General features: G+C 44.2%; 1 protein-coding gene across 4 annotated transcripts in view; it reads left to right on the top strand.

Moving 5' to 3' along the window:
* The window catches only part of nfixb (nuclear factor I/Xb), a 355,165-nt gene that overhangs the window by 48,832 nt on the left and 283,535 nt on the right, over window positions 1-22,798 (top strand). For 3 of the 4 annotated variants that reach the window (XM_067973063.1, XM_067973066.1, XM_067973064.1), the window contains one exon: window positions 1,950-2,481. In XM_067973063.1, the coding sequence (XP_067829164.1) occupies window positions 1,950-2,481 (532 nt within the window). Of the gene's footprint in view, window positions 1-1,346; window positions 1,709-1,949; window positions 2,482-22,798 lie in introns of those variants that run through there. The other variant, XM_067973065.1, reaches the window with a different exon arrangement.

The following is a 22,798-nucleotide window of genomic DNA, read 5'->3' on the forward strand; positions in this document are numbered from 1 at the left end:
TCGAAGCCGGCACGGAACGGTGTGAGGTGCTGCGTCCCTGAAACCTAACCCAGCCAAAAAATAAAACACATACGCACACACATACAAATCTAAAATGTGTGTCTGCAGTTTAAAATTTTATTTCCCTGATTTTGCCCTCACGCAAAAAAAAAAAATTCCTCATGGTCAGGGGGGGAAAAATACAACAATAAAAACTCCGAAAGTGTTGGTTTAAATGATAGGATTTATCCCAAATTTAAGCAACGTTTTTCTCCCCCCGAATTGCAACTGCTCTTGGAGCGAGCTGCAATGAAACAAAACTTTTATAGGTTAACTCGGGAGGGAGAGAGAGAGAGAGAGAGAGAGAACAAAACTGCAAATGCTGGAAATACACAGCAGGTATCTGTAAAGAGAAAAGACAGGTTAATGGTTTCAGGTGTAGACCCTTTGTCAGAACTGGGTTTTAAGTCTGCAATGAGACTGGGTTAGTTGATGGGTTAACTTTTCTTTCTCTTTTACAATGTAACGACGGGCTGCTAAAGGGAAAATGTAACCAGTGCTGACCTACTTCTAGACAGGGATGCAAGGCTGGCACAGGGCCTCTGGAGTGTGGAGCGGGGTTTTGAAAAGAAGTGAAAGAAAAAAAAGTTGAATGATAGTTCGGAGTTTGCCGTGAGTTACAGCTTTAGAGAGAGCGAGCAAAAATTTATAAAAATTTGCTTTTGCATTCCGAGAGCCTTCAAATCCCTCATGACTTTTTTACGTTATTTTTTTGGCGAACGATTTTTATAAACAAGTGCAATTAAGGGCCAAGAATGCATTTTTATCTTGGGGAATAGTGCTTGCAGCAAGTGGCCGTAAATGCACAAACGCTGTGAAGCCAGGTCTTTGCACCAAAGACTGACATTGACTATCTAATATTTTTTGTTGTTCTTTTTGATAATTTGTTTTGTTCTCCCCACCTTGCTCCCCCCGCCACCTCATCTATTTGGAAACAAGTTGCTTAGCTTGGAGGAAGGGGAAATTTCTTTTTTTTTAAGAAGGGATGAAATTAAATTGTTTGTTTGTTAATCTAGTCATTCCTATTAAGAGGAGCAGCTGGTTAGTGTCTAGTGGGACTGTGTGTGTTTTTAATGGTGTGCGATGCCCCCAACCTGCCATAGTACAGAGAGAGAGAGAGAAAAAAAAATGAAAAATTCATAAATGCTGGACTTTGCTTATTCATTGCATATGAAGTAGTTGATTTGGCAAATTGCATTCTATCTCCGGCTGCACAGTCCCTCTTTAGGAGCGTCGATTGGCTGGCTGGTAGGCGTGACTTTGCCAAATAGGTGGGCCTTAAGCTGGCAAGAGCTCAAGCAAATGGTTGGGGATTGTGTGGGGAAAGGGAGAGCGAGCGAGCGAGAGAGAGAGGGAGAGAGAGAGAGAGAGAAAGAAAGCTGCAGTCTTCCCTGCCAGCGGTCTCATACTTGCTCCAACACGGAATCCGTCCCTCCATTTCTACGATCTCTCGTTCCAAATAGGCCAGAGGAGCCCTGCTATCAGACGAACTTTCTTTTCTTGGCCAAGGCTGTTTGGACACGATTAATTCCTTTTTTTTAAATATATAAAGCCGTTTGCTGGAAGTGTCACATTTTGTGCGTGTGTGCGAGGCAGATACCCATTCGTCCCGTATTGGGTACAATCATTGAACGCAGAGCAGCCCTCGCCGTAATGAGAGTTCGAAATGGTAACTATTTAAAAAATGCCTGCACAGACGCAATGGAACTGTATTTTACGACCCTCTGTGTGTGTGTGTGTTTGTGTTTGTGTTTGTGTGTCTGCGTTTTTGTAAAGCTACGGTGTTTTATTTTTAATTTTGTTTTACTCATTTCCTCAATTGTTTCCAAACCGTATTGATTCCCTTCTCTCCTTTGTCTCCTTCTCTTCCCCCAAACCCCCCCTCCACCCACCACCCACCTCGCCAACAGGATGAATTTCATCCCTTCATCGAAGCACTTCTCCCTCACGTCCGTGCGTTTTCGTACACATGGTTCAACCTACAGGCTCGCAAGCGTAAGTACTTCAAGAAACACGAGAAACGCATGTCCAAGGACGAGGAGCGGGTGGTCAAGGATGAGCTCCTCGGAGAGAAGCCCGAAATCAAGCAGAAGTGGGCCTCTCGGCTCTTGGCGAAACTGCGGAAAGATATCCGGCCTGAATTCCGGGAGGATTTTGTGCTATCCATCACCGGCAAGAAGCCTCCTTGCTGTGTCCTTTCCAACCCTGACCAGAAAGGCAAGATACGGCGGATCGACTGCTTGAGGCAGGCGGACAAAGTCTGGAGGTTAGACCTGGTAATGGTCATATTGTTCAAAGGGACTCCCTTAGAAAGTACTGATGGTGAACGCCTGGTCAAATCACCTCAGTGCAGTAACCCAGGCCTCTGCGTTCAGCCACACCACATTGGAGTTTCTGTAAAGGAACTTGACTTGTATTTGGCCTATTTTGTACACAACCCAGGTAAGTTGCCCATTTGCTTAATCGTTTACATATTGTGTTCTGTCTGCGCGCCCTCATTTACATTTGATCGATCGTAGAGCGATATGCTGCGTTTGGACGGTCTCCATTTTAAATTTGTCGACCTGCCTCATGTACTGAGGCATCGTTCGATTAACCTGGGAATTAAAAAAAGAAATACATGCAAAGAAAAAAGTCCTTCATCTTGTTAAAAGAAATTTAAAAAAGAAAATTTAACCGCTAAAGCCAAGGGAAAAATATTAAAGTGTCGGTTTGCGTTTCGGAGAGTGACCATTGTGGTTAACCCATTCTGTGCCGCTTCCTGAGTGGGTGCTTTAAGAAAAAATAAGGACACAATTCCTATATTTTTTTTAGGAAAAGCATCCCGCACAAAGGTTATCAATTTGACAAAATGTGTTCGCAATAAAAAAAAATTGTTTCTGTCAAATATCATTCGTAATAAGGACAATTGCAAAAGAAAATAATACTTAACAAATGAAATTTGAATTGGATAAAATCTGTAGAGTTGTGAACTTTTACAATCAGTGAAGCCAAGAGGAGCCCATTAAAAGTCCGACTTATCTCATCTTTTGTATATTTAAAAAAAAAAGTGATTAATTAAATCATTACAGATTTCCCCTCCCTTCAAAAACCCTCCATATTTTTGGTTTGAGTTGTAACTGATAAAAAAAATTCTCAAGTTACACACTGGGAACAGTAAAGTCAATGAGAGGGCAGAGGGAACTCAAAAATAAATCTTATGTTTAATTTAATTAGAAGAAGACCCTCTAGTCCATTGTATCTCCTGCCTCCCCAAAGAGCCAACCTGACCATCTTCCCTTTGTATCTTTAACGTCCATCTGAACCTGACTTTTATTTCTTATCAGCCCGCGCCCCACCCCAACCAACTCCCCGTCCGATGCTTGCCCAGTAACGCATTGGACTGTCGGCTTTTGGTCTTGTGCTCAATTTTGGAGCGGGGCTCTGACTGCCAATCTCCGCAACCGGGGCTGAGAATGTGGCCAACTGACCCTTCCAAAATAGATGGTTAAAATTGAAACAGGTACCGCAAATGCAGGCCGCTTAAATTGAGCCAACTACCGCTTGTGACTTCTTGGTCTGAGTGATAGAGCCAAGGCCTGTCAATAAATACCCAGATTATGTAAAGGTGGTGGCTATTCTGATATCCTTTGCTTAGAATCTAAATAAAAATCTCACACTTACACACAGAATTCGGATGTGGGTGTGGTAATGATGTGACCGCAGATTGTTGTTGGGACATATAAAGTGTGCCACGGTAATAGAAAATGTGTAAACATTTGCTTTGCATCCCATAATGATATGTACATTGTCCAATTATGTGTTGCGCCTCATCCTATCAACAATAAGAATCCTTACTGTTGTGTTTCATATCCCTTTCATTGTGAGGCTGCATGCACGAGAGCTGAAGCCCACTGGGTACGTGCCATACTTGTAATGGGCACTGGAAATTTAAAAGAAACATTTTTTTTTTCTTTTTACACACAGTTGTGTGCATGAAATGCAAAGAACATTTTGAGAATTAACTGCCCAAATCGGCAAAAGTCTGTGAGTCCTTTTAAAAAAGATGTTAAAGGTGATCTTCTCATTTAGGTGTGCTTTGTGACGTCTCTCTGAGACAAGGGTGTTAAAATTTGGAAAAAGATCTAAATTTTATTTATTAGGAAATCGCACTGATTGAACCTTATCTTAAATTGGTGCATTTATTAAGAAAAAATCAATGGAAGTGAGAAATTAGCTGCATGTTACAGATTGGAGGGCTGTTTTGTGGGCAGTTGTTGGTGAGTTGATAATCTAAGAACGTGGAAAGTTCAGATTTATTCCCAGCACAAAATTCCCAAGCCCACATCGAGTAACCTTGGTAAGTAATCCTTGATTCTCCCTCTAAAGACAGCACCCTGTTAACTCGTTCCAGCGATGGAAACAGGGTGGCAGTAACCAGTCTAGGACACAATCATGGGATTGAAGTTAGACAGTGCCAACTGCAGTACAATTGCTTGCCAGTCAATGCGGGCACAGCTAAAAGGCCACCTTCCATTTTAGAGAGAAAATTCTCGATCGCTCCCTCCCCCCCCTCTCAGCCACAAATCGAATCGTGCTGGTTATAAATGTTTGAAATGCACGATATTGCTAACCAGGATAATGTGACAAACTACGGTTGTTTTCCTTGTAACCAAATATCTTAAACAACAGGCTTAGGCTGTTCAGGTTAGTCACCCAGGGAGAGAGAAGTGTTCCACAGGTATTTTTATTTGTAGGAGGATGTACGGCAAATGATTTTTTTTTCTCTCTCTCTCTCAATCTCCACTTCATTGGCAATCCGTCTGACATACAGCAACTCAAAGTAGATAGAACCACATCATCAATTGATAAAATATGAAGAGCAAAACAAAAATTAATGTGGTCCCATTTTATCTGCACACTCCTTGGCATGATTGGGAGACCGAACTAACGATAATTTTATGTTCAAGATGTCCCTTCGATGTGATCGTGCCAAAACAAAAAAGTTTTAATAATTTGAGCTTGGTGTTATAATGGTGCAGTATTCAAAATGTATTTTCTAATTATGCTTTACTTCAAAAGTCTTTGAAAACGTCAATCCATGTAAGCGTTAAGCTTTTAAAAAGATAATAAAACAATACTTACATTTATTATAGCCCCATATCGCTTGAAAAGGGCTCAGAATACTTCACACGATTAATTATTTTTGGAGTGCATCAATTTATATGTCTATTCTGTGTAAATTTATACATCTGAGATTTATACGACCTGAATTATGTGTGCCTGTTTATATATCATGTCCATGGCTTTGAACAAAACATGTCTGCAAGGCCCGTCACTCATTCGATCTGTCCCGTCATTTTCATTTCACTGATACTGTCGCTAAAATGGCGCCTCTGGACGTCACTCCCCGAATAAGACCGCTACGGGGCAGCAGTAGCTCCATAAAGCTTATTGCGACATTTGAAAAAAGAGCAAACGAAAAGGTGCAATTTGTAGCTTTCGTTTAAGTCCGGCCTCTCTCAACTCAGATGCCAGCTTGCTCCTTGCTCGAAGCTGGATTTATTAGCAATGATTTTGTTTTCACAGGACGGAGGGGATGGAGCTTATTTCTGTGCACAGCGCCTGTTGTGCTATTACTGTGTTTCTTCCTGCACTCTTCAGGTATTTAGTGTCACCTGCTTAGCTCCCCGTCTCTCCTACTCTTTCCATCATTGGTGATGTCCTGCACCAGGGGTCTTGGCCCTTCAGCTAGTTTTGTCGATTCACCAGGGTAATGAATGGAATGGTAACAGAGAGGTGAAGGATTAGCACTTTATTCACTTGAGATATGAAGTGCAGACAGCTGAGCAATGGAATAGCAGCAAATACATGAACCTATACCGTAAACACATATAAAGGAAACAAGAAAGATTTGTGTTTAGAGAGCTCCCCATCTCTCTGAAATGTCTCAAAGCACTTTGCATTACAATGAATTGCTTTGAAGTGCAGTGACTGTCAAGTAGGTAAAGACAAATAGAAAATATCTCTATATGTCTGTGAGCAATGCCACAAGGAGGTCAACTTGTTTAAAAAAAAAACAAATTCGAGAATTATGTATGTCAGATAAGCAGGATCGACAGGCTGAGTCACCTACAGCACTGAAAGTGTTAATCGTCTTTCTCCTGCATACATAATGCTCGAAAAACTAACACCTTAACAAGAGGGACTGAGCTGCTGAAGAGTTAAATAGAGAGATTGGAAATACTGCTGGACCCTGTGGCTGTGAGCAGCGTCTGAAAAATATTAAAATATGATATGATTGTTGATTTATTTTATTATCAACGATAATTGTTGAAGGCTGTTGATGGGGTGGCTCGCTGTGTCATATCCAATGATAAGACTGCGGAATGATAAGAAGTGGGGCTGGCCACTCTCCCTCCTCTCCCCCCACCCCCCCACAAAAAAAAAGTTTTAATAAAAAACAACCTATACTTTTGCAGAATAAGGTTGGAGTAAAACCGACCATTAATGATTGGAATGAATAATTGTGGCGGCCAAGAAAGAGAAAGAGGGAATTGTGGGTGTGTTTCTGAATCGTGGCTCTATTACCCATTAATCACTTGTTAGAGAATCAGCACTCGTGGCACTGTGTGGTGTTACCTGCTGTAATATATTAATGCCATTCTGTGCACACTGATATATCAACACCCAAGTTCTGATGCTTCGTGACTTCCAGTCCTGAAACCCTCCCGCATGAGGGGCTTGTTGGCCAAGTCAAGGCTTGGGACATCTGTTCTGTGTTCACAGAAAGTCAAAATCTCATCGTTAAATAAACCTAAAAGATCTTATTTATTTACACATTTTATTTCCCACTCACTTTTCTGTACCTGGGTTCAGTTTACTATATATATATATATATATATAATATATATATATATATATTTATAATATCTTTCTATTTATCTATTGATAAATAAATATGTTATATATATTTATACATATTTAGCTTCTCCGTTGAAGGATAGAGAGGGGGCTGTTCAGTGTCCTGTGGTGTGATATCTTGTCCATCACTGGAATGGGCTTTGCTTTTGATTTACAAAAGAACTCTGGCATTGCAAGTGAGCCATGTTGTGAGAGCTTTTCTTGATGCACTGATACCGCTCAAAATGTCGGATGTTGGAGAGTCTCAGTACTGGGACTCAGCTCCACACAGTCACACACGGCTGCTATCACAGCCAACCTGTCCAGAGCAGGCAGGCTCGGAGGAGAAATTCGACAGAGTTGAAACCGACCTTCCCTAATGGCTTAGTGGGCAAAGGCTCTAGCGTGACACTGAGCCGCTTAAACCAGGTTCGATTGCCATTCTGTGCTGAGTTAGCCGATCTCAGCTAGGGCAGCAATACGGGCATCGCAAATCACTCCAACGCAATTAAGTTACAGAAGGGAAAAATGAGCCAGATGCTGTTCCAGTGACCCTCCTTCCCCCCTGCTTGAACGTGTGTGAACGTTGGCTCAGCTGTCATGCCTCCCCGGTTGAATTGCCTGCTGACAGTCACTGTCCAGACCCACTGGTGAAGAATGGGCATTTGGGCAAAGTGCCAGACGGTGGAGTGCTGCTCATGAAATTGTAACCCTGTCAGAGTTAGCACCTGCAGGGAGAAATTGGGCGGGTGGAGTGGTGGTGAGGGGTAAGGCTGGCATAAAACGATCTCTCATTAACCCATTAAGGGTCAGCGGTTGCTGCCGTGTGCTGAGGCTCCCTGCTGCATTCAATCGGGGAAACAAGGACAGACAACCCGTGCCCTATGCACCAACCCTTGGATCATATAACAGAACCAACATTGTTCTCAGACCTGCTGAAGCATAAAAAACATCTGCCATTGGGGGCATTCTTCTCGGCTCCTCAGACCTGTTGGGGGCATTCGAATCCCATTTCCAAATACTGGGCAGCCTCTTTAATCTTGTTCAGTGTTTCAGAGGCATCCCCTTGTTTATTCTGCCAAAGAGCACACTTGTTTCACTTAAAAATGGAGCTAGCTTCATTTGGCTCCCTCCTCCGTTAATAAAGGAAATACTTCCACCGATACAGCATCTTATTAAGAAGCTTAACCATCTCACAATGGGATTATTTTTGAAGTGACTGTTGGTATGTAGGCAAATGTAACAGCCAGTTCTGTGCCCAGCATCATTCAGCGAACAGTAACAAAATGAGAGGCCGGTTTTTGGCGGTGTTGCTTGAGGAAAGGAATGTTGGCGAGGACCCTCGGAGAACTGCCCTGCTCTTCTTCCAATCGATGATCATTAAAGCTCACCTTAACAGGCAGACAGGACTTCAGTATGACATCTCATCCAAAGGCCAGCACCTCCAACAATGCAGCACTCCCTCAGTACCGGGATGCCAGCCTAGATTAACTTGCGGCAAGTCCTGTGCACCCATCACCCCTGTGCTCGCTGACCTACGTTGGCTCCCGGTCCGGGAATGCCTCGTTTTAAAATTCTCATCCTTGTTTTCAAATCCTTCCATGGCCTCATCGCCTCCCTATCTCTGTAGCTTCCTCCAGCCCTACAACCCTCTGTGATCTCTGCGCTCCTCCGATTCTTGCCTCTTGCGCATCCCTGATTTTAATCGCTCCACCATTGACGGCCGTGTCTTCAGCTACCTAGACCCTAATTACTGGAATTCCCTCCCCAAACCTCTCTCCCTCTCTACCGCTCTCTCCTCCTTTTAAGATGGTCCTTAAAACCTCTTTGACCAAGCTTTTGGTCACCTTCCCTAATATCTCCTTATGTGGCTCGGTGTCAAATTTTGTTTGATAATCGCTCCTGTGAAGCGCCTTGGGACGTTTTACGATGTTAAAGGTGCTATATAAATGCAAGTTATTGTTGTAGATTAGGTGCTCATGTCCTGGTGTGGAACTCAGACCTACAACCTGCTTAGTCTGAGGCAAGAGTGTTACCAGCTAAGCCAAGCTGACTCTAAATCGTGAATAAAACTAGAAAGGAAAAGAACCTCCGATTTTCCTCAAACCAGACCCTAGTTTCCTCGGCAAGGAAAATATGATCCAACTTTAACCAGCAACAACACGGTCAGATTGGTGCTCACCATTAAGCGAAGACTGGGCTTCTCTATATTTGAGTTACCTCACTAGAACATTCACTGGATAATTGCGCTCCCTGATCCAATTACTCACCTTGGCTCAGACTTTTCTTTCTTTACAACTTAATGGCGTGAGTTGCATCACCACATCACTTGTGTGCGACGTCATTACGAGTGACCCTCCCCCCCCAACTCCGGTTTCTTCTCCCTCCCCCTCCCCCCCCCAAAAAATGGAATGTTTTGCTAAATGCGTTGTCATGAAGGCAGTTTCCCTTTCAAAAAAAAATACTCCGGAAAATCTCAATGTTTTGAAAGTGCCGATAAGTTAAGCAAATGTAACAATGGCAGGAAATCTTGTAGGGTGATAGTGCTGTCGGCCGAATAGCCTATCTTCATCAAATATAGATGTTACTGAAAATTAACCTCTCTTTCCTTTAAATCCTATTCTTCCTCAACGGGATTTGTGCGAGGGCCTGCTGTGATGGGATGGGAGAGGTCAGAAAATAGAATAGACAAAGTCTCTGAATTTTACGAGTCTTCTTTGAAGGGGAGTTTTGTTTGGGAAACTTTTAAAAGTGGGAGTAGTGCAATTTTTGCCTCCGTTGTACTGTTTTTTTTTTAAGTAGCATGATTTTGGAATACCAGTTTAATTTTTTACTAAGAAACGTGGATGAAGGGCCAAGAATCAGTGGTACAGGGCACAGCCAAGATTGAAAAGAGTAGGGAAGGTAAAAGGCTAGATCAAGAAATCGTGGGTAACCGATGGCAAGCTTGGGGTTTACAGTCGTAATAAGAAAATGAAGACATTGGTACCAACAGCAAAAAAAAGACGGATTATAGGACTTTTGAAGATGCAAGAGGTGTTAATGTTGCTCATGATTCTTCTCAGGCCTCCTTAGCAGTATTAGCATTTCATCCTCGACATGGGGGGGGGGGAGGTGGGGAAGAGTTTGCATTGATGCCTTCATTGTCAGTTTTCAATCTTCTCTAGCTCTTCGAAGCACACGGAGGGCAATTCATCATGGACTGCGATAGGGTTTCAGCCACACAAAAACAAAACAGCAACATGTGTTTGGGGAGATTCTTGTCAGAGAATATGATTAGCGAAGAAATGGTCTCTGATACAGTAATACAGTATTTAGCAATCGAAGGTGTGCTCTTGCGCAAGGCTATAACCTGTGAAAATTCTGGTGGATAATCGGACAGTGGATAATATGATTGATGTAATATAATATGATATATTAGATGCACAAAGCTGGCTGGACCAGTCCGTCATTGCTCGTATGTCCATCGGAGTGTGGATAATGGAGAAAAAGAAAGACTTGTATTTACATAGCATCTTAATCAGACCTCAGAAACATCTCAAAGTGCTTCATTTACAATGAATTACATTGCAGTGAAGTGACTGTTGCTATGTAGGCAAACACGTCAGCGGGATCTTACAAAGAGTAATGATGTGAATGACCAGCTAATCTGCTTTTGTTAGTGTTGGTTGTGGGATGAAGGGTGACCAGCACATTGGGAGAAATCCATGCCCTTCTTCGAATCCTTAATGTCCACCTGGACCATTGGAATGGGCTACTGCGACCTCGGGTTTAGTGCCTGATCTGAACAGGGGTGTCAGCCAAGATTAAGTCCCACGGAGAGTGGGCCCTTGAGCCCACAACCTTCTCAAAGGCTCCATTCTATGTTGCTCCCTACTTTGTACAAAAACATTGGGTGGCCAAATCGGGAATGACTGGCAAATTAATTTTGGCTTGCGGGTGAGGCGATGCGACAGGTACATTTGGTACAGGTGTAGGCCATTCAGCCACTCGAGCCTATTCCGTCATTCAATGAGATCATAGCTGACGTGTGTCCTAACTCCATTTACCTGCCTTGGCTCCAACACCCTTGGTCTTCCCATCTGTCTCCGAATTGATATTTTAGCTCTGTAACACATAATGCATACATCATGGATCGGTGAAGAACAAAAGGAAAAACATTTGCTAACTCTTTTCAGGTCCACCCGATTACGTTTAACAAAGACAGATGTTGATCTCTTTTTCTCTGGAGCCCACACTTTGTTGCAACCAAGCTGTGGAATGTGTCGAATTGCAAACAGTGGAACTTTAAGAGGTCAATTCTTCGATGGTCGACAATAAGACAGGCTTAAAGAAAATTAGAGAGGGAGATGAATTTTGTGGTGAGATTACAATGTTACACCCTAGATTGGTAAGTCAGTGAGTGGAAGATTGTGTGCATGACCCCACAGTGTACCATTCCATGTCATCATACACTGTGTTCCAATGCATTTGCAATCTTGAGTTAGAACACTGTGATTTCAGTCTTAGAACCTGGAGTTGAGACAAGTCCAGAGTCATGGGAGGGAATGTCCCTTCTGTCTGCTGGCTGTAAGTGTCTCAATCTAGAATCTGGTGGGCATGGCCTCAGAGCACAAAACATAATGCGATTGAGCACATCTGGACTCTTAAAGGGCAGTCTCGCTGAAAGAGGTCACAGAGAGGGAAATGGAAATGTCACAATTGTGCAGTAGGTGGGCATTGTTCTGAGACTGGGCACAAGGCACGATGTTGGGACAGAATGTAAAGAATTTAACTTTGTGTTGAACCCACACTGTGCCTGACCTAGGAGTTCTTGGTGCTGAACTTGTGTCAGAAGTAGAAAAGTACTCAATACCCCAGAGATGACACCCCTCACCTTTTAATGAGCATAAAAATTAACTGGAAAAAAAGAGAAGAAATATAACAATTGTATAGCTGTGCGGGGAGTTCTACCAAATAAGCACTTAATAAGTACTACATAGACTTAATTACTTTAATTAGGATAGAGTTGCTCACAGATTTCTACATACGATGAAGTAATTAGATACTTGTTCATGAGCCAAAGCCAACTATGAAAGCCTTGAGTTATTCTTGGATTAAAATATGTTGGGACCAGTGAGGGAGTTTTAGCCCAAAAGAATAATGGGCTATCTGATGTTTACAGCGTGCTGGCACACTGAACCGGGCCCTTGCCATGAAGGGGAAGGACCGAGGTTTTCGACCTGCCATTTTTAATAAGTTCTTCATTGGTTGCGAGGCGCTTTGACATGTGCTGAGGATATGAGGCGCTATAGAAATGACCGTTCTTTCTTCATTCATCAGTGAGCGTTGGGGAGGTAATGTTGGCTGGGTAATGAATTTGCCAAAAGGCAACATTCCACAATAAATGCAGCGAGCTCCGACACTTAACGGGCACCATGCAGTTTGCTGCCCGACTCCTGCAATCTTTCACAGGAAGTTTCTGGACTCCGAATTTATCCGAACAATAATAAATCGTTTGCCCCGATTTCATTCCATTCTTGTCCCTTTGAAGATAAAGTGTCCAAAATCTCACACATTCCAAATATGGCGGTACCATTGGTTTATTCACGCTTGGAATAATTTGTTTTGACTTTTAGTCAAGTACTTTTGAAGTGCACTCGTAGTACGTGATCAGCTTTGTTGATAACAGCTTCATGTTTGTGTTCAAAATTATGAGGGGTTTTGATAGGGTAAATAGGGAGAAACTGTTTCCAGTGGCAGGAGGGTCGGTAACCAGAGGACACAGATTTAGGGTAACTGGCAAAAGGGGGATGAGGAGAATTTTTTTTACACCGCAAGTTGTTATGATCTGGAATGCACCGCCTGAGAGGGTGGTGGAAGCAGATTCAATGATAACTTTCAAAAGGGAATTGGATAAATACTTGAAGGGGAAAAAATTGCAGGGCTTTGGGGAAAGAGCAGGGGAGTGGGACTAATTGGATAGGTCTTTCAAAGAGCCAGGACGGGCACGATGGGCCAAATGACCTACTTCTGTGCTCTATGATTCTATGTTGACTGGACAATTTCAGTGAATAATCAGTAATTATCCCAGAAGCTTTTTTTTTTGTCATTTTCCACCTATCCTAATGGCCGCCCGTTCTTTGTATTATAAGTACCACTACCCTGAGATCTTGAGAGGATCAGAGGGTGAGTTTGTGCATGGCTCACAAGTAGCATCTTTGCCAGAGGTCGCCCAACAACACATCCTTGGAGATGGAAATGGTACATGGCTTTTGAGAGAGGGGCAGGATAATTGGGGAGGGGGAACTCTGCACTACCGTGAGAAAATAACCTGCAAAAGATATGAGTGGAAGAAAGAAATTGAAGGAGCAGCAAGGATTTCTTCTGGACCTCACGGAAGAAACAGGAATCTTTTCATTGATAAGCCAAGGTCAAGGGTCAAAGGCCAACAGAACAGCTCAGCACCAAGATGGAAAAGGGTAGACAAGATAAATGAAGGCTTGGTGGTTAGGTGAGACCAAGTTTTGGTTATAAAAGCTTGCATAGTGTAGGAGGTAGGGACGACTGAGGGAGATGGGGAATTCCACGGTTTTGATGTCCTGGGAGAGTTAGACTGGGAGATGGAGTGATCAGGCTTTAGTTCAATGTTTCTTTTCATAAAGAAACAAAATTTACATCAACAGCAACAGTGTCCATTAAGGTGAGGATTCTTCTGCTGTGAAGTCAGATATAGGTCAGATGTAGAGTAAAGGTCCCTCGACACTGCCTCAATATTCTCCCTTACCTACAATCTCAAAAGAGCATTTCCCACACGCATTAGAGCGGTCCAGTGTTTCATTCATAGAATTGTGGAATCTTACAGCACAGAAGGAGGCCATTCGGCCCATCTTGCCTGTGCCGGCTCTTTGAAAGAGCTGTTCCATTTAGTCCCACACCCCAGCTTTTTCCCCAACACCCTGGAAATTAGTCGTCTTCAAGTACATGTCCAATTGCCTTTTGAAAGTTCCTATGGAATCTGCTTCCCCCTCTCTTTCAGGTAGTGTGTTCCAGATCTTAATAACCCTCTGTGTGAAAATATTTTTCCTAATTTCCCATCTAGTTTTTTTGCCAATTATTTTAAATCCGTGACCTCTGGTTACCGACCCACTTGCCCAGAGGAAACTGTTTCTCCCTACTTGCTCTATCAAAACCCCATCTAATTTTGAATAACTCTATTAGACCTCCCCTTAACCGTCTCTGCTCTAAGGAGGACAACCTCAGTTTTTTCCAATCTTTCCACATGACTGAAGTCCCTCATCCTTGGCATCATCCTGGTAAACCACCTCTGCACCCTCTCCAAGGCCTTGACATTCTTCCTAAAGTATGGTGCCCAGAATTGTACACAATACTCGAACCAGTGACTTGTAAAAGCTTAGTGTGGTTTCCTTGTTTTTGTATTCAATGCCCCTATTTACAAAACCAAGTATGCTTTCTTAACTGCCTTATCAACTCGCCCTGCCACCTTCAAAGATTTGTGAATATGCCCCGCAGGTCCCTCTGCCCTTGCACCCCCCTCAAAATAGCACCAATTAGATTATACTGCCTCTCAATGTTGTTCCTCCCAAAGTGCACCACTTCACACTTATCCATATTAAATTGCATCCGCCATATGTCTGCCCATTTCACCAGTCCTCCTGAAGTCTGCTACTAACCTGCTCATTATTTGCTATGTTGCCAAGTTTTGTATCTTCCACAAGCTTTGAAATTGTACTCCCTATACCCAAGTCCAGGTCATTTACATATAACAAGAAATTAATTTCCCACCTTGGCCAGCTTTGTGGCTTCAATAAGCAAGAGTGCCATTTCTGTTCTGATCTGCGGGTATTTTTCTCCTATTTGCTCCTGGTTGAGACGGCCCAAGCTCATTTCACACAGAAAACTTACAGGGGAGGCCGGAGGTTCGCAGCTCAACAGGTCTGGGATGGATTCAAACTCGGGCGCTGGAGGGAGTGGGCTAACTCGGACCCTTTCCTCGATCGCTTTTTCTGAAGCAGCAAGTGGAGGTCAGTTGTAGAACCATCTCACAGCCGCTTGGCAGTGAACAGTAATCGCGGAGCAGTCACAACATGGGTCACTGGTTTTATGGGGACACTTTGTTCACATCTATGTATAGGTTTATAGCTGTAAAACGATAAGCTAGACTAGAGCTGGTCGACAGTGAAGTCTGGCTTGAGATATCTTATTACCTCTAACTGTGTGTGTGTGTGTGTGTGTGTTCCTCTCTCATTTTGTGTGTGCATCTCTATCTCTGTGATTTTTTTTTTAAATAGGGTGATTATTTAAAATCTTCCAGGGTTGTATTTCTCCTCTTCACCAGGTACAGATACAATAGCCCAGTAGTTGCAGTAGTGGACAAGCAGCCCAGAGGTTGTGAGTTCATATTCCAGCATGACACCGTATTGAAGTTGACTCCAATAAATCTGGTGATTTGAGGACAAGCACCAGGACGCTTTTGTAAAAAGCCAACTGGTTCACTAATAAAGAAACAACTTACATTCATGTCGTGCCTTTCATGACCTCAGGATGTCCCAAAGCGCTTTACTGCCAATGAAGTACTTTTGAAGCGTAGTCACTGCTGTAATGTTGGAAACGTGGCAACCAATTTGCGCACAGCAAGATCCCACAAACAGCAATGAGATAATTGACTGGATAATCTGTTTTTAGTGATGTTGGTTGAGGGGTGGATGTTGGCCAGGACACCGGGGAGCACTCCCCTGCTCTTCTTCGAAATAGTGCCGTGGGATCTGAGAGGGCAGATGGGGCCTCTGTTTAACATCTCATCTTTAAAATGGCGCCTATGATGGGTTGCGGGAGAAATTGAGCTTGCTTGGTCGCACTGGCGTGGGGGCCATTTCCATCTTTCAAGTGAATCACTACCTGGCTGGTGGGTGGGAGAGCAGTTTCTGGCGGCAGGAGGCTGCTGCCAGCGATCCCTGGGATATGGTTCCCAGCAGTCAGGTAAGTGGGTCGGGGGTGGGGGGAGGCGAGAGGAAGCCTGGAGCAAGGGAGTCCCAAGGTTTCCTTGTGGGACCCAGAGCTCACAACAGGACAATTTAAAAAAAAAACATACCTTCCTGCCTTGGTCCTGCCGCTAGCTTTCTCTGGCGGGTCCAGCACTCAGCGAGACTCGCGGGACGGCGCGTTAAAATCACCGCGAGGTCCGAATGATGTCATCAGACTATGACCCATGAGTATTTATGAAGCCCTTGGCTGCCTGCAGTGAGCGTCTCGCATGCCTCCCGAAACCCGGGAGTTAAAATGGCGGTGGGCGGGAGCAGGAGGTACGGATACTGTCGCGATTTTAACCCCCTGCATACCCTGTTCTTGTCCGGTGCCAGGGAACGGGGGTTGTGGGGGGGGGTGGGGGCAGGTGGTTAAAATCGTGGCTCTGATTTTTGTAGTTCAGATTTCTAACATTTATATGTGAATGGTCATGAGGCAATGTACCAGAGGGTTGCAGGCCTCCATTGAACTGTTCCTCAGTCAGTGCCTTCAAGAGAGGAAGGTGGAGGAAGGCTGCCTTGTTTGAATAGGTGTGCCAAGGAACACACCAAATGGAATGATAACAGTAACAGTTGTGCTTGCCTTTTGCGAAAGGTATTTCTGAGGGTGGGTTGGGAATGGCAATGAGCTGGTGTGAGTACTGACCTGGAACTTACAGAAATTAACTATTCTTATTGGAAATCAACTTGTTCTCACCACAAGGAAAGTCAGAAGGTAGGTTGGAACAGCTGGCATCTGAGAGTGGGCCAGGCTGTGCTGGTGATGGGGAGGTCGGTATATGAGAGTGGGCCAGGCTGTGCTGGTGATGGGGAGGTCGGTATATGAGAGTGGGACAGGCTGTGTTGGTGATGGGGAGGTCGGTATATGAGAGTGGGCCAGGCTGTGCTGGTGATGGGGAGGTCGGTATATGAGAGTGGGACAGGCTGTGTTGGTGATGGGGAGGTCGGTATATGAGAGTGGGACAGGCTGTGTTGGTGATGGGGAGGTCGGTATATGAGAGTGGGACAGGCTGTGTTGGTGATGGGGAGGTCGGTATATGAGAGTGGGCCAGGCTGTGCTGGTGATGGGGAGGTCGGTATATGAGAGTGGGCCAGGCTGTGCTGGTGATGGGGAGGTCGGTATATGAGAGTGGGACAGGCTGTGTTGGTGATGGAGGAGATGCTCGTCTATTACCTGGTGTCTCAGTCAGGTGAAGCAGCTGTAAAGAAAGATGTGTGAAAAATGCCACTGTCAATCAGTCTGGGCCAGTGCTAGAAATAGTGTATTTCGTGCTTATTATCAATGCACCACTACTGCCCTTTTAACTGTCTACACAAATCAGGAATGTGGCCAAATTACAGCTCGGAACTGAGTGTTCAAAGGAGTCCATTTTAAATCAATAATAAAGAGCTCATTGGGCAAGGAGATATGTTGGCCTCGGAGGAAGTGATTTCCAATTGGTACCAGTGACGCACGCTGTTTTTGACATTGCTGTTACCCTGGAAACCCCAGTCCACATGGACAGTAGTGGAGAAAGATCGAGAGGGCCTTCAGACATCTGTCAGCAATTTAACAAAATGACAGAATGGGTTTTAAAATATTTCCATATTTTTACACATTTTGAACTGTTTATGTACTGAAAAACCACCAAAGCCAAACATAAAAAAGATGCTGAATAAAAGGGATTCTTTGATAGTGCAGAACCTTCCTGAAGGAATATGAACTCTGTGTAAATCTTGTTTTGCCGATGTGGAAATGTTTTTTTTAGCCCTGAGTGGTTTATCGACACTGTCTGGACCCCAGTGTGGGCTACACCCTCAAAGTACACTCGGGCCTGTGTTACTCTGTACAATTCCTGTAACTGCATTTCCTGGGGCTCCTTGTTTTTCCATTTTTCCACAAAGAATTTTGTTTCCAGTGTGGGGGGGTCTCAGTGAAGAGCAAAACGTGCCCAGCACTATCAGTTAAACAATGCGATTAGAACAGGAGTGATAATGGTAGAGAGAAATAGCACAACCTGTGTATACTATAGGATATATCACACCCTAGGTATATTATAGGGTATATCACACCCTATGTACATTATATGGGATATTAAACCCTGTGTATATTATAGGGTATAGCTCACCCTGTTTATGTTATAGGGTATAGCACACCCTGTTTATGTTATAGGGTATAGCACACCCTATGTATATCATAGGGTACAGCACATCCTAAGTATATTTTAGGATATAGCACACCCTCTGTATATTATAAGGTATAGCACAACATGTGCATATTATAAGGTACAGCACCCCCTGTGTATATTATAAGGTATAGCACATCCTATGTATATTATAAGGTATAGCACACCCTCTGTATATTATAAGGCATAGCACACCTGTGTATATTATAAGGTATAGCACACCCTGTGTATATTATAAGGTATAGCACACCCTGTGTATATTATAAGGTATAGCACACCCTCTGTATATTATAAGGTATAGCACACCCTCTGTATATTATAAGGCATAGCACACCTGTGTATATTATAAGGTATAGCACACCCTGTGTATATTATAAGGTATAGCACACCCTGTGTATATTATAAGGTATAGCACACCCTGTGTATATTATAAGGTATAGCACACCCTGTGTATATTATAAGGTATAGCACACCCTGTGTATATTATAAGGTATAGCACACCATGTGTATATTATAATATATATAGTAGAGACACTGCCCCTTTTTAACAACAAGACACTTCTAAAATTAGAAATGGTTCAGACAGGACAGCCCCCTCCCCTTATATCAGATACCCACCAAACGTTCAACTCATGCACCCTAAGAATTCAGCCATCTCCCGGAAGGATCAGTAGCTTTGTTTGACACATATAATGGGCTCTCCACATTCACACTGTGCACAGTAACAGATGGGGTGTGGGGGGGCTGATAGTCAGCGACACACTGTTGCTTTCCCTCATTTCTTTCTATCTCAGCAAGAAACAAGAGTTCTGAATTTCAATTTTCAGCAAATGAAAACATTGAAGTCCTCAGTTAATTTCCCCCTCCGCCGTTCGGTTTCCGCAGCGTCGCAAACCGTGTTGCCACCTCGGTGCGGCAGGCTGTACTTAACGGATTCTTTTGCCAACGAGACTAGGGTTGCCAACTCTGGTTGGACGTATTCCTGGAGGTTTCGTCACGTGACCGCCTGCCTCCAACCGTCCCGCCCCCACACTCCCACCATTGGTCACCCGACATGTCCACCATCTTCCCACAGCCAATCGGAAAGCGAATAGACTCTTCACGACCCGATTGGATGATTCGTGACTGTCAGTCAAACAGCCTTTGTTCCCCCATGTCCGATATTTTTATAGCTAATAAACAAAAGTGTTCAAAGAGATTTTTTTTAAAAACACAATTTTGTTAATGTACCTTATGATTTTTCTCCTGGGTTTTGCTCGCAGCAGTGTCCTGGAGATTAGTCTTTAATTCTTGGAGACTCCTGGCCAATCCTGGAGGGTTGGCAACCCTACCTCTGCCCATGGTGCTGACACATCATGAGGTACAGTTCTGTGGGTGCTGGTTGCCTTCTGGATGAGCTTGGATCAATTGGCAGCACTCCCTCCTGAAGGTTGTGGGTTCAAATCCCACTCCAGGACTTAAGCACATAATCTAGGCTGACACATCAGTGCAGTACTGAGGGAATGCTGCACTGTCGGAGGTGTCGTCTTTCGGGTGAGACGCTAAACCGAGGCTCCGTCTGTCGATTCAGATGAATTCTAAAGATTCCCATGGCACGATTTGAAGAAGAGCAGGGAATTCTCCCCGGCGTCCTGGTCATCATTTGCTTTTGAATCAACGCCACCAAAAGCAAAATCGATCATTTCTTCCATTGCAGTTCGTGGGACTTTGCACAAAATGGCTACTTACATAGCAACAGGGAATGCACTTCAGAGTAATTTGTTGTCTGTGAAGCGCTTTGGGACATTTCTGAGGTGTCGGATAAAGGTGCTACATAAACGCAGGTTCATTCTTTCTTCCCAGTAACTCAGCTGAGTGGCCATTTCCCCCTCACCTTGAGTATTGAGCAGGCTGTTCAACCATGGAATGCGTACCAGAGCTGGGCCTGGTCCTATCCTAGCCCGACAGTCGCAAGCAGGCACTTTCCAGCACATGCCACTGGATTGGGATGAAGAGCCCGAATACCTCTCTAGCTGAGGCGTATCACTGCACCCGTGCCCCCCTCCCCATCTAGGCTGAGATCAGATAAAACTCAACAACAACGATTTTCATTTATATAGCGCCTTTAACGTAGAAAAACGTCACAGGAGCGATTATCAAACAAAATTTGACACCGAGCCACATAAGCAGGTGACGGCCACAGAGGTGGGTTTTAAGGAGTATCTTAAAGCAGGAGAGGTTTAGGGAGGGAATTCCAGAGCTTAGGGCCGAGGCAGCTGAAGGCACGGCCGCCAATGGTGCAGCGATTAAAATCGGGGATGCTCAAGAGGCCAGAATTGGAGGAAGGCAGAGATCTCGGAGGGTTGCGGGGCTGGAGGAGGTTACAGAGTTAGGGAGAGGCGAGGCCATGGAGGGATTTGAAAACAAGGATGAGAATTTTAAAATCGAGGCATTGCCGGACTGGGAGTCAATGTAGGTGGGTGAGCACAGGGGGTGATCTCAGCACAGATGGGGGATGAATGCTGGCACTTTCCTGTTCTAAGTGAGTCAATATTACACCAGGTGGTGCATTGCCCCACTGAGCTGTTAAGTCGTTTTATTTTTGTTTATAAAATATTTTCTCCAGCAACACTTTGAACCAGGAAATGTAACTTGATTTCTTTCCCTTTTACAAAGATCCAGTACTCTGCGCCGCGGATACTATAAGCGAGGAGAAATTCCCCCGCCGTTCCCTCGTACGGTGAACTCGTCCTTTTGGTGGGGGTCATCGGAGGGTTGGGAGGAGGCATTTCCCGAGCGAGCAGCGTTAGAGCTGTTCACGGGGTGGGAGGGGTAATGGGTGCTTAGCAGAAAGTTAAACCAAGCACTCCGACAAACCTTGCTGTGGTAAAACTCCTGATAAACACACACACAACTTCTCAATCAGTGCTGACATTAGATTAAGGCTCTGCTGTTTGCTTTAATAACAGTCTAGAGTTTAGTTTTGGTTGCCGTGTGTGATTACCTTGGCTTCACAGCAGTGGCTCTGATGATGAACAGGGCCTGAATGCAGGAGGAATTTTGTCCATTTGTTCAGCAGTGCGACATCCCCCAGATCCTTATTTCTTCTGGGAGGGGGCGCTCTCACTCGGATCAAAAGTCTGGATTTTCAAATCAAGGTCCACTTCCCGCACTTGCTCCTGTGTTCTGCAATGCGGGATCCTTAATTGTTGAGTTATGGTTCTCAATGGATGTCCATCAGCAGCAAAGCTTGCAGCTTCCCCCACCCACCCCCCCGGTGATTTCCCTTACCACAACGCCCCCCTCACATCCCACACCCACCTGGTTTTGGACTTGCTGCAAAGGTGAAGACTGTTGGGAGGTTTTAGATTTTTGGCCAGGATTCTGCAGAGGAGCGACGACAGAAAAGGCTGCTCGTTCCCACTTCAGAAACCGCGGCAATTCAACGGTTAACTCGCCAGCGGAAATTCTCTGCCCAGTGCCCTTGGACCTCCTGCAGCTGACGTGGTGATGTTCAGCCGGCAGTGGGCATCGATCCCCCTCCCCTTGTGGATTTTGAGGTTATGCCCTGCTACAGACGAGGCAAGCGACTCCAAACCACTTAATTACAGCGGCCTGCTTTTTGCAACCCAACACTTGAGATAACGTGTCCCACCTGGGTCCATTTGACGTTTGTACTGGAACCCCGGCTTCTCTGAAGTCAGTGGGCATAAGCAGGAGGAAGGCAAAGTTACGCCGTAAGGAGATGCCAATGTTACGAGCTAGATTCCCCGGCACTTTGGAAGTACCTGGTTTGGGGAACTGGGTAACTAACTTACTGAAATACTTTACTTCTGAACTGTAGAGTAATTTTACTCGACATCTGTAGCAAACTGGTCCACATGTTTGTTCTCGACATCGAGTTCAAATCTGTTGGGTATCTCTGCTGTCTAATGGTTGTATTGATCCTTGGTGCTTGGCCAGTGGTGATTATAACTAACACCAGTACAGATATGCTCCAAGACAGTGAGACATCGTAGGGTTCAGCCGGTGTCATCATACACTCTGGGAGTTTCAGCTCTGAATGCCAAGGTGTATAATTGCCATCAATCATAGTCCTGCCTGTGTGGGTCAGTGCAGTCCATACAGTTTTAATCACGTCTTTTGTTTTAAATGAGCAGAGTAGAGAGAGTCCCGAGAGAGTCCCGTGATTGGTACCGTGTAGTGATATTGTACCATGTGACTAGTACTGGAGTTATATTATACCATGTGACTAATACTGGAGTGATATTATACCATGTGACTAATCCTGGAGTGATATTATACCATGTGACTAATACTGGAGTGATATTATACCATGTGACTCATACTGGAGTGATATTATACCATGTGACTAATACTGGAGTGATATTATACCATGTGACTAATACTGGAGTGATATTATACCATGTGACTAATACTGGAGTGATATTATACCATGTGACTAATACTGGAGTGATATTATACCATGTGACTCATACTGGAGTGATATTATACCATGTGACTAATACTGGAGTGATATTATACCATGTGACTAATACTGGAGTGATATTATACCATGTGACTAATACTGGAGTGATATTGTACCATGTGACTAATACTGGAGTGATATTATACCATGTGACTAATACTGGAGTGATATTATACCATGTGACTCATACTGGAGTGATATTGTACCATGTGACTAATACT

Source organism: Heptranchias perlo, chromosome 37 (assembly GCF_035084215.1).
Source record: "Heptranchias perlo isolate sHepPer1 chromosome 37, sHepPer1.hap1, whole genome shotgun sequence".
Lineage (NCBI taxonomy): Eukaryota > Metazoa > Chordata > Chondrichthyes > Hexanchiformes > Hexanchidae > Heptranchias > Heptranchias perlo.